A 15,938-nucleotide genomic window follows, 5' to 3' on the forward strand; every position below is an offset into this window, starting at 1 on the left:
GGGGCGGGTCCCGGCGGGGACGGCAAGTGCCTCGTGGGGGTCCTGAGGGGCTAGGGGGTCCTGGGGGGGAGCACGGGCAGGGTCGGGCAGCGAGGGGGCCCTCCCCGGCTGCTCGAGCACTGGAACTACTTTAATTTCTTATTTTAGCTTTAAAAAAAATTACCTGAGGGTGTCACATTTGAAATAAAAGTTGGGAGGGGGAGGGGGGGTGTGGGGCGGGGGGGCTAAAGGCGGGAAGGAGACGCAGAAGTTATATCTATATCTATATCTCTCTATATAAACACCAGAACGATCTGACTGTACTCTGAGAAACAAACAAACAAACAAAAAAAACCAAGTGTATTTTTGTATTTTAATAAATATTGTTCAAAATTTGTAATGCCGTGTCCCTGAGGGGTTAAGCCAGCGGGTTGCGGGGGGGCTGCTGTGTGTCCCCCCCAGCAGCCTGCGGCCTGAAAGGGTTTCTGTTGCTGCTTTTTTGTCTTCCCAGCAGTAAAAAGCTTCCAAAAAATCGCGGAGGGGGAGGCGGGGAGGAAAATGGAGGGAACTGGCGATGGGGGCAACACGTGGGGGGCTGCCCCAAATTGAGGGTGGTGGGGGGAATGTGCTGGGGAGAGGGGGGGACATTGCCAGCTTGGTGCCCCCCAGCTCGAGCATCCAGCTGGGTACCCAAGCGTGGGACCCCTGGCGTCACCCGCTTTCAGGCACCGCCACGGTGGGCACCCGGTTAAAGACACCGGGGCACCCCCCCACTGCGCAACCCCCCAGCCAGGGCACATGGGATGCCCCCCCTGTCTGGGGGGCTGGGGGGGGGCGGGGCCGTTACCCCTCGGATTTATGGGTTCCCTGGCTGGAAAAATCTTAATTCGCCATTAAAGGAGGGAGCGGGCGCAGACGAGAGGGAGGATAAAGCCGGGAATGAATCACCCAGCAGCGGGTCCCGGCTGCCCACGCTCCAAGATGGTCGGGCAGGGGAAGGGGGATGGAGGCCATCCCCAGCACCACAGCAGGGACAGTGGGACCCCTGGCTCTGTAAGGACACCGGGACGCCAGGACCCCCAGATGCCGCCAGCAGGGACACGGGGTGCCCTGGGTGATGGTGGTGGGGATTCCAGGACCCCCGGCTGCGTGGGGAAATGGGGACCCCTGGGTGCTGGTGGCAGGGACATGGGGTGCCCTGGGTGCTGCTGGTGGCAGGGACATGGGGACAGCTGGGGGCAGCAGGGTCCCCAAGGTGCCGCCCCCATCCTAGCCTTTGCGGCAGTGCTGGGATGACTATGCCTGCTGGCAGCCCCAGGGCCACCCTTGTGCCATGCCCATGTCCCTGGGCTGCCTCTGGCACTGGGGCTGGAAAAGAAGCTCCCCAGGGACCCCATCACCCGGCTCGGGGATGCTGAGGGGAGGAGATCCCCCAGCACCCAGCTTCACCGGCTCCCGTGCTGGGACCGAGCCCTCACGCAGTGCCTTGCCACCACAGAGCCATCACGGTTATTGCGTCGGGAGTTAAACGTTGGGATTTTAGTTTTGGGTTTCTTTTGTTATTGTTGTTTTTAGGCTTTTTTGCCTTATTTTGGTGAAATCCGGGAAGGTTTCTATCAAAACCGTATGTCTGGTTTTCTCTTTATTCCCAGCTTTTATCACTCCGGCTGATCTGCTAATGCAAACATTGCTCCCCTTCTTCCTCATGTCACGCTGAGCTCCCTCAGCCAGCCCCGGCTTTGCTGGGGGGCCTTCCTCCCTGCCGGCACCTCTGCACTCCTCCTCCCCGTGCCAGCCTCCGCTGGGGCCCGGCCGGGCAAGCGTCCCATTAAAACCTTTAATTCAGCAGCAAAGCAGGAGGGGATGGAGTTGAAGTTGACATATTGATTTTATTTAAGCACTTAGCTTTAATTTTAGCCTTAAATTAGAGCACCCGAGTAAATCAGCTTTCCGCCAGTGTAAAAAAGGGCTGGAGGGGCGTGTGGGGGGGCGCGAGGGGTGATTTGCGGTGGGCACGGAGGGGCTGCGGGTGGCCAGGGCATGCGCCAGCTCGGCGGGGCCAGCAGAGGTGGGATGGGGGCTGTGGGGCCAGCGGAGCCAGGGGCTGCAAGGGGATGGGGGCCGCAGTGGGATGGGGCTGTGGTGTCATCAGTGCAAGGGGCTGTGGTGGGATGCAATGGAGGGGGTTGCAGCACGATCGGGGAGGTTGCAGTGTGATCGGGGGGCTGCAGTGTGACCAGTGCAAGAGGTTGTGGTGTGATGCAACGGAAGGGTTGCAGCGTGAGCCGAGGGGCTGCAGTGTGAGCAGTGGGGTGACTCTGGTGTGATTCAGTGGAGGGGCTGCAGTGTGGTCAGGGGGGCTGCAGAGTGATCGGGGGGTTACAGAGCGATCAGAGGGGTTGCAGCGTGACTGGGGGGGGCTGCAGTTGTGAGCAGTGCAAGAGGTTGTGCTGTGATGCAATGGAGTGGCTGCAATAGGATCAGGGTCTGTAGTGTGATCAGCGGGTTGCAGTGTGATCAGGGGCTGGAGCATGATCAGGGGTTGCAGTGTGATCGGCGGGCTGGAGAGTGATCAGGGGCTGCAGTGCTACCGGGGAGGGGGCTGCAGTGTGATCAGTGCAAGGGGTTGCAATGCAATGAGCTGGAGGGTTGCAGCATAAGCAGCATAAGGGGCTGCAGCGTGAGCAGGGGTGTTGCAGCATGATCGGGGGCTGCAGCGTGATCAGTGCAATGGGCTGCAGCGTGATGTGATGGAGGGTTGCAGCATGACTGGGGGGGCTACAGTGTGAGGAGGGGCTGCAGACGATTGGCGCGGTTGCAGTGTGATCAGTGCAAGGGGTTGCAATGTAACTGGCTGGAGGGTTGCAGTGCGAGCAGCCCAGGGGTCTGCAGTGTGAGCAGGGTGGCTGCAGTGCGAGGGGCTGCAATGCAAGCAGGGGGCTGTGGTGTTATCAGGGGGTTGCGGGTGTGATCGGTTTAAAGGGGTTGCAGTGTGCACGGGGGGCTACAGCATGCTTGGGGGAAGCTGAGGCAGTGCTGGAAAGTGCCACAGCACCAGAGCCAGCCGGTCCCTGCTCCCAGGGGCTGGGAAACTTTTCTCCCTGCATTTCCCACTGTCTCCGCAGGCTGGGGGGCTGGCAGGGCTGACAGGGGGCCAGGGCTGCGGGCAGGGGCTGGCAGCAAGGGGGCCAGGGCTGCAGGGACAGAGTGGCACTGGAGGAATGCTGGCAGTGCCGAGCGAGGGACAGACGGATGTCCAGGCATACGGACGAGGGCGGGTGGGTACTTGCAGGCAGCCCCGTGCAAGCGCCTTCGTCACCAGCTTCGCAGAGCCATGCAAAAACCGGAGCGACAGGAATATAAAAGCCTTTCATTGGCAGCTCCGGCGGCGATGCCAGGCACGGCCCCCCCCTCACACACACGCCATCCTCCCGCCGCCCCACCCCCTGCGCTTTTTTTGGGGGGGACAGGAGATTTCAGCTGCCGGAGATGCTTTGCCACTCACTGCCGACAAGCAGCCTGGCTGGCAAGGGCACGCTGGCCCCCGGCACAGGCAGCAGCCGGCAGAGCAACGAGGCGGGGGGGGGGGGGGGGGGGGGAGGGGGGGAGCTGGTAGGGCTGGGGATGCCCCATGCCGAACCCCACCAGTGCATGGTGCCCCCTGCAAACCACCCTATGGCTGCCCCACGGCCACCCTATGGCAAGGTCTCCATCCTGGAGGGCTTAACGAGGAAAACAGCCCGGAGGGGAGCGGGGGCTGAGCAGCAGCTGCAGCATCCCGTGATTAAAACCTATAGGCTTGTTAAGGATAATTTCTATGGCAACCTCACTGGCGGGGACCGGCCTCTACACTGGCACGTGCTAGCGGGTGCCAGTGACTCTGCCAGCACCCTGAGAACGGGATGGGTTGCCCCACAGCACATCCCCGGCACCGCTGTGGCGGGAGGTTCCTGACAGCTCCCTACTCCCCCCCGCCGTGGGTGGGCGCAGGTTGGGGCACTCAGCTGGCGTTGGGGGGACGATGGGCAGGTGCCGGGGCCTTTTCTTTCACCGCCTGCACAGGCAGTGGCAGGTTTCAGCAAAAGCAGCTTGGTAATTAGCCGCCGTGCTTGGGAAAAGGCAAATATTTACTAAATAAGAATATGCACTTTCAGGAAAAAAGCAAATGTCACAGCAGCCACCAAGAAACCCCTGCAGTAACGGGACTGGGGGGGATGCTCCCTGCGCCTGCCCCGGCAGCTGCGGCTGGGAAGCGGTGGGATGCAGAGGTGCCCACCAGCATGGAGCTGGGGCACCCAGCCCCTTGTCATGGCATGGGGGCACCGCAGTGGCACTCCCAGGGGGGTGCCCCTACCCCAGTGTCACCGGGCAGCCATCCAGGGCCATACTCGCCATGGCAGGCAGCCGTTACGGCAGCGTGGGCTCCCAGCCGCTCGGCACACAACCCGACATGGGGCTCCCGTTAATTATTCTTATTGCTGCGGATATTTTTGGCTCTGGTGCTGCAGATGCGTTTTTTTTTTTTTTTTTTTTTTTTTTCAGCTCGGCGGGTTTGCGGCGGCAGTGTGCCGTTACATGCCCTGAGACCAGCGCTGCTGGTTGGGCCCGGCGGGGTTTGGATGCTCTCAGAGGAAGGACGCAGGAACGGGACAATGTGTTCACATGCAGGAGATTTAACGACCAGTAATTTCAGGCTGGATTCATCAGAGCATGACAAAAAAGCCCGTTGGATTTGGGGCCTGAGAAATTCCACCGATGGGGCAATTTTCTGGTAATCCCAGAGGATTGAGCAACTCCTGCCAGGACTGGTGCAGCAGCCACCACAGCAGAAGACTGCTGGGGTGCTGGGAGGCACATGGCACAGGGGGTAACCCCCCATTGCCCACCTGAGCTGGGGGACACACCTTAACACTGCGATCGCAGTGGGGGTCCCCATGGGGATGGCTGTGGCACGTGTGGCTACTGGTGCCGGCATGGCGCCGGCATGCATCCAGATTATCCGAGTGCAGAGCCGTGAGCTGTTGATCCTCCTGGAGCACCACCAGCGGCACTGCGGCTGCTGCCAGCCTCAGCCTCCTCCTGCCCAAAATGAGCCAGGGTGGGTTAGTCACCGGCCCGCTGGCTTCACCTGGCCGATGAGTCAGCAGCCACTGGAGCCACCGGGTTAAAAATATACCCTCAGCCTCCTGGCAGGCGAAAGGATGGGGAGGAATTTGGCTGCCCCCTGCCCTGGCATGGGTCTCCCCACCCCTGGGCAGCACACATGTCCATGCGCCACCGTGGGAGACTGATGAACCACTGCCGGACCCCCACCCCAGCTACATGTGGTGGCTGGCTCCTGCCCTGCTGGGTGGGGATCTGGCACCGGCCACCCCTACAGCCCCCCCAGCCTTCTGCTGTCAGTGCTGGGGGGGAGCAGCGCTAGCAGTGTGCCTGGCGGTGCCACCCAAGTCCCTGGGATGTGGCCAGGAGAGGAGTACCCCCTCCCACACCAGGGCTTGGGGACCTCTGCCCTGCGCCGTGTCGCTATCCCAGTCCCCATCCTCACCCAGGGACATCGCTGCAGCAACTCCCTGCATGGCAAAGCCCCTGCGAGATCCCAGCTCTGGCTGGTGATGGGGACCCGGCACAGGGTCCCCACAGCTGACATGGAGACCCCCACATGTGGCACGGGGAGCTCAGCCAGGAGGAAGAGGAGGGATGAACAAGGGCAGCGGAAGAAAGAGGGTGGGTGAGCTGGCTGAGGGCTGCACTGGCAGCACCGCAGCCCCAGGTGGGTAGACGATGGACGGACGTCCTTGTCAAGATTAAAAATACCCAGAAGCAAGAAGCTGCAAGACGTCTGAGCAGCAGCCACCAGCCCTCCCACACGCCGCTGCTCCCCTCCAGCTGCATGCCGCGCACCGGGTATGCATGGCACTGTCCCCGCTCCGGGTTCCACTGCAGTGAGTGGGGAAACTGAGGCACAGCTGCTGTGCTGTATCCCAGCTCCCACAGCGGCAGCACCGCGGGGCTGTGCTGGCACTGGCCGAGCTGCCACTGCCTTCCAGGCCGCTTTCCCGGTTGTTTTTTTTTCCCCAAGCCTGAACTGCAGACTGCGGCAAGTGCTTTTTTTTAAGGGGGAGAGGATTTTATTTGCCATTCCCCCGCCCCAAGTAATTAGGATTGCAGCACGGGCGCTGCCGGGCCCATTTGCATAAACAGTTTAGCAACTGCCGAGGCTGCTTTGCATAACGAGCCGCTGTGCCGCACCCCATCCCACCTAATTGGCCTTATGGGTTGGAAGCTCCTAAATTGGGTTAATGCCGAAGCAGGTCAGGAGGATGGCACAGTGTGCTGTGGGACCCCCCCCTATCCCATGTGGGGTCCCCCACGGCTGGAAAAACCTATCGGACAGAGGACGTGCCATGTGGTGTGACTGCAGCTCTCCAAAGCTCCACCTCGACATCCCGGGGCAGCATCCCAGCTTCCGCATGGCCTCCCTGCTGTGGCCACGTGTTGGCTGCTGCGGCCGGCTCCTGGAGGTGGAGCGCATCAGTGCCGGGTGAGCAGCCTCCGCGTCGCGCCGGTAAAGCCTGGCGGGACCCTGCGGACGGCTGGCACCGTATAGACACAAAATAGTCTGCACCTTGGGGAAAGCCGGCAGCCTGGCCGATGTAATTAAATCAGGCACCTTGTCAAAATAAGGCTGCTCATTTGCACAACATGAGCACAAGGGGGGAAGGGGTGGGATGGGGCTCCAGTACCTTCGCAGCATTGCCTTGGCGCAGGCGACTGCAGCTGCAGAGTGCGCCCGTCCAACACTGGGCACCCCACCGCATCCCAGTCCCATCCCATGCCACGCTTTGCACACCCTTGGTCCCCATCCCCAGGAGCTAGCAGAGCCGGCACGGCTGCGGGACGGCCACCCCTTGGGCCACAGCAACATGCTGGTGCTTGGCTGGGTTGTGCCAGGATGTGACACTTAAAGGCAAGGGCTGTTGCAGAGGCTCCAGTGTCACTGAGGGTGATGGGTTCTGCCACCCAGAATGACTCCTTCCTATCATGGCAGGAGAGGTGCCTTTGAAGGGGGAGCACCATGCCTTGGCTGGAGGCAGTTTTTGCCCACAATTCAATAACTGGTCCCTCCTGTGGGATGACAACCCCGGCAAGCACAGCGGCAGGTGGGGGATGCTTGGAGGGATGCTCTCCTGCTCTTTGGTCTGTGGTCTCCAGCCCCGTTTTTTTCTCGAAGGCTCCGGCAAGGAGTGAGGGCTGAGACCTACTGGCATGGGCTCATTTTGTTTTTAACGAGCCCTGCCAGCATCCAGGCCAGAGCTGCTTCTCCCGGAGGACTCTGGCTCCCTGCATCCCAGGGAGGGGGTTGGCAGTGCTGAAGGCAAGCAGGGACCGTCACCGGGCTCGTGGCACACAGCAGCGAGGGGCTGGCAGGCAGGCAGGCAGGCAGGGAAGCTCTCTGCCTGCTCTGCAGAGCAGTGCCTGCCCCTTCCCAGCTCGGCACAGAGCTGTGGCCTCCAGGGCTCCCGCAAACTGCTGACACAGCAGCTGGAGCCTCTAATTAAAGCCATAATGATAAAGGAAAATGGGGGCTCCACGGCAATCAATACAGGAAGAAACCCCCCCTCTCCTGCAGGGCTTGGGTTGCTTGGACCCCTGTCCTGGGGGGATTTACAAAGCTGATATCGAGATGCTCACAGCAGGATTAGCAATTCCCCATGGGGTGAAGCTGGGTTCAGCCCCACACATGGCAGGGGGACAGGGAGGGGACAACAAGCACCATAGCAAGGATTTCGTGACAGATGCCTGGGTGCTGCCCATTGCTTTTCTCTCCACCAGTGAGGGGTGTGTGTGCAGTGTGACCTGTGATCCCCAGGCTCCTGCTGCAGCCCCACAATTTGGGGGAAAAGTGGGGACTCCCTGCTCTGGGCAGGGATGCAGAGGTGGGTGCCAGCACCTGAGGGGACCCTCATCCCAGGATGTTTGGGTGGCTGCCACATCACTGCGGGACGGGTGTCCTGCTCCGGGGAGGGGAGGGTACTGGGTACTGGTGCTGGGGAAGGACCAGCTGACACATGGCCACCCAGCCCAGGCCACCAGCAGTTGTTAAGCCCCATCATTGCCTGCAAATAACGAAACGGCTTGCCTGCAGGGTGTCAGCGGCTGTGCGCCCAACATGCCCCCGGGTGCTGTAAAGGAATAAATCCGCTATTCCATGTAATGGATTGTATATAATGACTTGGAGAGGTCACCGAAGGGAGCAGTATTGTTAACAGCACGGAATAATTCCCCTCCTCTTCTCAGCCAGGTCCTCAGAGCTGGCCCTGGGAAATCTTGGACAAGCCACACATGTTGCTGGAGCAGCACTGGTTCATCCGGCAGCACCATCCTGGGCGGCTTTGCCGGCGGAGCCGAGCTTGGTACCTTGGGGTTTTCATGGGCATCAGTACTTGGGGCATCCCCAGTGTGCCTGCAAAGCGTTGGCACTGTGGATGGCACAGCACAGCTCTGCCAACACGGTGCAGCTCTGTGCCGGCACAGCTTTCCAGCTCACTCCTGCTTGGGTCAGCATGGATGGAGGCAGCTGGTTCCATGCCACTGCGCTGTCCCGGCTAGGGGGGTGCATAGAAATGTGCCAGCAGTGACCGAGTGCTGTGCCAGCACTGGCCCTGGGTGGGTGACACATTGCCAGTGCACCCATTGCATGTTTGGGTACAGGGTGTGAAGATGCATATGCTGGCACAGAGCTGGGCGCCATCGTCTGCCACCCCAAGGAGCAAACCTCCTCCTTGGAGCTCATCCCCTGCCAGGTCTGGGATGTCACCTCCTGTCCCTGTCCCCAGCTTCTTGCATTAAAACCCTGCGTTTGAAGTGCATGAATGAAAGAGGTGAGGGAAAAAAAGGGAATAAAAAATAAAAGGCTCCTTTCTGCTCAGTTCCTGGAGGACTCGAGCATTTAGCCGAGGAGTTTAAAAGCCTGCTGACCCGGCACGCGCCGGCAGCCGGGATTATGGAGAGAAAACCTTCAAAGGGCCCCAGGGGCTGGGGGGACGTGGGCAAGGGAGGAAGAAGATGAGGTGCTGCCGCCCCGGCCAGGCGCTGCCTGCGCTGCCCGTGCTGCCCGCGCCAGGCTGTGCGCAGGGAGGGCGAGCCAAACGCTCTAAAAATATAGGCCTGACCCTGTTCTAAAATTACCGCTCGGCACCCGCCGCTGGCAGGAAAATCGGCCCCGAGCTGCGGATCCGTCAGCGGGAACGGCTCCCGCTGCACCTCCTGGCTGGAAATGCTGCATTGCAACAAGAGCCGGGGGCTGGCAGGGCAGGGGCGGCTGGGGGCGCTGGAAGGGGCTAGCAGGGGCCGGCGTGGGCAGCTGCCTCGGGGACAGGGGACATTTGGGGGCCATTTCCCGCAATTACAGCACCAGGGTTTTTTGCAAGGAGGGTGTTTGGGGGGCTGGGGCCATGTCTGTCCCCCCAGCTCCACACGGGGCAGCCATGCTGTGTGGCCCCACAGCAGTGACACGGCCAGCGATGGATGGATGGATGGGCAGCTGATGGGGGATGTCCCCATCATCCAGTTGCCACGGAAACGGAAGGGAATCCCTCCAGAGAGCATCCATGCCAAACCCCGGGACCCCCTCACGCTCCAGGAAAGCAGCAGGCATACAGGCAAGGACAGCACTCCCCCCCGCCACCTTGTCCCCCCACACCCTGGAAGAGAGCTGCCACAGTGTAAGAGCCCCACTGTGCCCAGGGACAACGGGAAGTGTGGTGGGCACCAAACCCCAAAGCCGAGCCGAGGTGGCAGCACCAAGCCAGGTGAGGGGACACCGTGGCAGAAGCCACCCCCAGCAAATCTGAAATGAAGGTGCCCATCATCCCCTCCCTGGCAGCTCCCTGGGATCACAGTGCCTTAATCCTCCTCCTGGGGGATATTTTATTTATTCAAGCCAACCTATTTAGCTGCCATCCTCAGAGGAAGGATTAAGCTGCCGCAGTCTTGAGACACGTGGAATCTGGGGGTTCCTCCAGCCAACTACCCTGGGGCAGAGGGGTACAGGCAAGACCCCTGCCCTGCTGCCAGCCAGCACCATGAGTAGCTCACCCCAGCTCAGACCCTCTGGGGAGTGTTCCTGAGGGTCATTTGCGTCCCAACCTCATACAGATGCTCCTCCGAAACAGCCCAGGTCCCCCCCCAGCTGCACTCCAAACCACGGAGCTGGCAGCGTGGGGCTCACCCTGCCCTTGCTGCAGCTGCGGGAGGGCTGACACCTCCCAGCCGTGCCTTGCCGGCTTTTTGCACGCCACTGATTACGGTGTGAGCCAAACCGGTCCCCTCCATCCCCAGGGAACCCTGGCAGCGCCTGCCCAGCCCAATGAAAAGCAGCAGCAGCAGCAGCGTGGTAGCGGGCAACCTGCAGCCCTGACCACTGTGCCAGCCAGGCTTGACCTCCCTGGTGCCATCAGCATCACCCTCCTCCTGGGCTGTTGATCCCCGGCATGGTGCCACCAGTCATGCCAGGAGCAGGGTGAGACCTGCAGCAGCCACCGCAGTGTGCCAGGGGGGTCAAAGCCAGCACCCTTCTCATGGCACCATGGGAGGGGACCATCCCACCACCGCCACCGCACCCTGGGGCAGGGGGCTGCCTGCCTGGGGAGACGCAGGGGCTGGCTGGAGCATGGCCCCCTCCCGAGTGTGTGCCAGTGCCGAGACCCCACTCAGCTCAGCCCGGGTAGCAGCTAGCCAGCAGCTGCAGCTTTGTTAGAAGCCCGATCAAAATTCCATGTGCATCGAGGCCAGATGGGGTGAAATACTGAAGGGGTCGACACAGGAAGGAGAAACACAGCCGTGGAAGCGGGGATGCTGAGGGTGAGGGGCAGGTGCCCACGCTGTGCCACCTCAGCTGCCCATGACCACTGCCAGTTTGCTGGCACCGTGGGGCTCAGGAGCCCAGGGCAGCTGCCTTCCCCATGGGGCTGTGAGGTCCTAGGGGTCTGCAAAAGCCACAATGGCAGTTTCCCCCTGCCAATGGGCTGAAGCGGGCAGGACTCCCTGAGAGCAGGCAGGCGGGCGAGCAAGTGTAATGGGATGTGACAGGCTCTGGCTGGTGCGGGGTGGCGAGCACCGGCTAATCCAGAGCCTCCAAGATGTGCTAAGGAAGCAGAGCGATGCCCCTGGGACGCGGGGTCAGCAGTTTAGAGCAGCCGGCTGCACGCCGCAAGACACCGAGGAGGGACGGAAATGCCTGCCGTGTCCCCGTGTTGCCGTGTCCTCACCTCCCCGTGCCCACCAACCTGCGGCGTTCCAGATGAGCGCAGGCTCTCGATCCCCACAGCCAGCTGCACTGCCCTGCAGCTGCAGGCACATCTGCATCCCTGCCCACACCTGCCTCTCTGCCCACATCTGCATCTGCATCTGCATCCAATGCCCACAGCTGCATCTGTGCCCACATCTGCACCCATGCCCACAACCACATCTGTGCCCACTACTTCTGTGTCCACATCTGCATCTGTGCCCACAATTGTATCTACAGCCACATCTGCCTCCAATGTCCATAGCTGCATCTGCAGCCACATCTGTATCAGTGCCCACAACTACATTTGTGCCCACATCTGCATCCATGCCCCCATTAGCATCTGTGCCCACAACCGTATCTGCATCCACGTCTGCATCCATGTCCACAGCTGCATCCACGCCTACATCTGCATCTGTGCCCACAGCTGCATCCACAGGCACATCTGCATCCCGCCCACATCTGCATCTGCAGGCAGGCCCCTCCAGGGCAGCCCTGGTTCCCATCCTGCCGGCGCCCTGTCCCCTGCCCAGCACCACAGGGCAGGTGCAGCCCGTACCAGGACACATCCGTGTGCTGCTGGGGCCAGGCACAATCCTGCACTCGAGAGGGATGATGTGGGTGGTGCAGTGTGGGGCAGAGCAGTGTGGCCTGGCCAGCCGGGTCCTCACGCTTGTGGGCTTGTCAAGTGGAGGTGAGGCGATGCTCTGTAGGAGGAGAAGGCGGCCAGGGGAAAGCAGGCCACGGTGCAGGGGCTGAGTGTGCACGAGTGGAGAAACCCCTGGCCGCGTTGCCACTGCCCACACTCCGCTGGGGAGATGGCAGCTCATCTGCCCCAGCTCCCTCCATTCCTGCCTCAGCCCCTCATTCCTGACCCAGCCCCCGCCAGTTCCTGCCCTAGCTATCCGAGACGGGGCAAGAGGAAGGTGCTGTCTCTCCACATGCACTCCCACACCGGCACCACAGCAGGTCTGTACCTCACACCAGGAGCCCCCCCGCTTGCCTGGGGACGCTTGTTTCATCACACTGGGATTTAAGTGGCAGTAGTTAAACCTCCCGAAAGTGAAGGGCACCCCCCCCACACGGATGGCAGCTGCGTGTGCTGGTGGAGGACCCCCTGTGCGGAGCAGCAGCTGGCACTGGAGCAGCGGCATCCGCTCAACGCTCCGTGCCGGATCCTGCCACCTACCGCGAGTGGCCATGCCTCAACTAGGCGGGGGTCTGCGAGGCCATGGGGGCCAAGCTTCCGCATCCCCCTCCCCGAGCTCCCGCATCCCCCAGCCACAGCGGGACGGAGGCGAGGCCTCACCTGGTAATGATGGCTGAGTTAAACAGAGCAAGGAATTACCGACGGCACTGATGTGAAGGTGCAAATATAGCTGGCAAAGGAAAGGGGTAGAGTGGGGAAGAGCAAAGCGATCTGTGCATAAATTGCAGAGTTTTATCTTGACAGTCACTTGGGGAGATGGCTAAAGGCTGCAGAGGGCATTTTTTATCCTATATTGAAATTATGAATCACGGCGTAATTACACAAAATGGATCTTGCGCTTTGGTTGACACAGAAGTTTCAATCAGAGAAGTTGCACGAGTTAGTGAATTTTAATATCAAGAGACCTTAATGAGAAAGCATTCAAACCAGGGGGAGGCAGAGACAGGAGGCAGGTTCATGGCAAATCCCTGCGCACACCCTGGGTGCTCGGCAGCCTGGATCTGGCCTTGCCTGCAGGATGCGGCCATGGCATTTGCATTCCCCAGGAGAATTGGCAGGAAAAGCACAAAGCAGCACCCAAACCTGCTGCCCTCCAGAGCACCTGGGAGCTGCCCATCCCTCCTGCTGGGAATACTGCCCGGAGTGTCCGGCCACAGCTTGCCGGGCACCTGGATACTTTCTCCTTCAGAAGATCAAAAGAAAGTAATTTACAGTTTTTCAGCTAGGAAGATAAAGCTGCTCCCCTGCAGGGCAATTTATGTAATTAGTATTAGCTGAGGCCATGCAAGGTCGTCAGCCGCTCCTGCTGGCACTGCCAGAAGCCTGCCTGTGGACGGACCTCGCGCCGGTGCCATGAAGGTGCTGCATCGTCCCTGCTGCCCACAGCAGCTCCGGCATTTGCCACACATCGGCTGTGCAGCCACTGCACATCCATCATGTATCTGCCTTGTATCCACCACACATCTGCCATGCACCCGCTGTGTGTTTGCTGCGCATCCTCTCTGCATCTGCCACATACACCGGGCATCTGCCGGGCAGCTGCTGTGTATCTACCTCACATCTACCATACATCCACTGTGCTGCTGCTGTGCAACCCCACACAGACACTGTGCATCTGCCTTGCATCCACTGTGCATCCATCCTGCATCTCCATGTACCTGCCCCACTTCAGCTGCGCAACCGCCACATGTCCACTGTGCATCCACCCTGCATCTGCTGTGCACCCACCATGCAGCTCTGTGCATCTGCCGTACTTCTGCTGTGCAAACTCAAACAACCACCCTGCATCCGCTGTGCACCACCATGCAGCTGCTGTGCAACCCCACACAGCCACTGTGCCACCATGCATCCACTGCGCATCTGCCATGCATCTGCCACACATCCACCCTGCACTCACTTTGCATCCACCTTGCAGCCGCCATGCATCCATCATGCAGCACAGCTCTGCAGAGAGCAATGCAAACCACTGCAGAGGACTCGGATCTGCTCTAACTTTCTGCCTTGGCACATCCCATCTGCCTGGAGGGGTGCCGGTACAGCTCTACCCCAGTTCACCCCATTCGCACGGCGGGTGCAGGGAAAGACATGCCAAAGCAGAGAGGCAGCATGCAGGGGGGACGACAGTGCAGCACTCACTGGTGCTGCTGGCATGGCTGTGAAGGCGGAGAAGGTGCTGCTGGCTGAGGTGATGCTTCGGCAGAACCCCGTTCTCAGCTTCCTCCTGCTCCAGTGGCAGGGACCAGGGCCAAACTGTGCCCCACTGTGGGGCTGCACCAGCACAGGCAGGTGCTGTGCAGAACTCTCTGGCTGAGCCAGGCGCTGCGCGATGGGGGGCCACTGTTCGCCTGCTCCCCTGAGGAACCCGTGGAGGGGGGACCGGGCTGGCAGCCCTTGCCACAACAAGTTCCTCAGCCAATTTAAACTGAACGGCTGGGAAGAGGCACAAAAGGCAGTGATGCACGATGGATCCATCAGTATTCCTCAGCCAAATAGCTGGGATCCCTGTGCAGGGCGCAGCTGTGGAACCTGACATCCTGAGCTGCCCCTTCCCACTGGAGCAATTCCCACTCTGGGCAGTGCCGGAAATGGCCAAGCCCTGGCCAAGGTGGCTGCTGTAGGGGTGGCCCACCCTGTTTGCACCCCAACCCACCGGACAGACCCCACAGCAGCAGCAAACCTTCCTCCCCAGGTGATGAGCTCCCCCTGTGCGGCCGCATGCTGCTTCGTGCTTCCTCTGCACTTTCCTTTTCTGCAAACATCATCTCTCTGCCTGCCTGGTTTTTGCAGGCGTCATTCGCCAGGTGCTTTTTGGGGTCACCGCTTTTGCAGCCTTGCTGGGACTCGTGCAGCACCCTTCCTGAGCACCCAGCAGGATGCTGATGCTGCCCACTCTGCCAAGCTGGAGCCCCTCTGTGCCGTGTCGCTCTGTGCCCAAGCCAGCAGAACCACTCCAGACAGATGTGGCTGCGGGAGCAGGGAGAGCAGATGTCCAGTTGTGCAGTGCAGCCTGGCCTGACTCCTACCATGGAGGTGTGGGTTTTGAGTCCAGAACCAGGTCCCCAGTCCTCCCCAGTTCTCCCCAGTCCTCCTTGGTGTGAGACTGGTGGTGTGGAGGAGTGCAAAGGCAGGGCCATGGCAGCAAATGCAGTGCACCCGGAGCCACAGCCACCATCGTGTTCAGAGCAGAGACCATGACTCAGTATTGATTTCCACCAAAAAAAATAAAATAATAATAAAAAATTAAAACAAACCAAAGCAAAACAAAATAAAACAAAACAAAAGGAGAGAGCTGTCCCCACCGGTTCAACGCCCAGTGCTGCTGCCAGAAGAAGCCACCGACAGCCTTCCCTGTTGCTGCCTTCAGCAAGGGGAGATTTAGGAGCAGAGCAAACACAAAGCCTTGGCAATTTATGGACCGACCACAAACACCCGGGGATGCGCTTGGTGTCACCCAGTGCGTGACGGTGGGCAGCACACAGCTCCCACCCACCGTGGGAAGGGTGAAGCCCCCGAGCGATGCCGGAGCTGCAGGGACGGGGGTCCCACGGGCACTACCCTGCCCTGGCAGCCCCTGGGCACAGCCAGTTGTGAGGCCCTGGCTCAGAGCCTCGAATGCCAGGGCATCACCAGAGCCTGGCCGTGGCACCATGGCGAAACCACAATGCACCAACACGAGCGCGTCGGAGAGCAAAGCGGGGCCAAATCTGGCCCCAGCACCGCGAGAAGCTTTGCTGGCGCCACGAGCCGGGTCCACGTGGCTTTTCACAGAGCACCAAACCACTTGCAGAGAACAGGGACGAGGTGGCTGCGGTTCAGCAGCACGGTGCAGGGCAGCTCCCCTCACCCCTTGCCTTTCCTTGCAGCCTTTTGGCAAGATCCGTGCCCCATGGGCATTGCCAGCCCCTCCCAGACCAGTACTGAGCTGGTGCGCTGCAGCCCCCGGCCCACACACAGCCGAGC

At 60.7% G+C, this 15,938-nt stretch overlaps 2 protein-coding genes across 2 annotated transcripts in view; both read right to left on the minus strand.

Moving 5' to 3' along the window:
• Positions 1-15,938, minus strand: part of SND1 (staphylococcal nuclease and tudor domain containing 1) — a 128,787-nt gene that overhangs the window by 13,576 nt on the left and 99,273 nt on the right. The window lies entirely within an intron of this gene.
• On the minus strand, positions 182-15,938 carry LOC129736159 (uncharacterized). Its single transcript, XM_055711512.1, has one exon. The coding sequence runs from the start codon at positions 12,469-12,471 to the stop codon at positions 11,164-11,166; it is 1,308 nt and encodes a 435-aa protein (XP_055567487.1). The 5' UTR covers positions 12,472-15,938; the 3' UTR covers positions 182-11,163.

The sequence above is a fragment of the Falco cherrug genome, chromosome 5, assembly GCF_023634085.1.
Source record: "Falco cherrug isolate bFalChe1 chromosome 5, bFalChe1.pri, whole genome shotgun sequence".
In the NCBI taxonomy this organism is placed as follows: Eukaryota; Metazoa; Chordata; class Aves; order Falconiformes; family Falconidae; genus Falco; species Falco cherrug.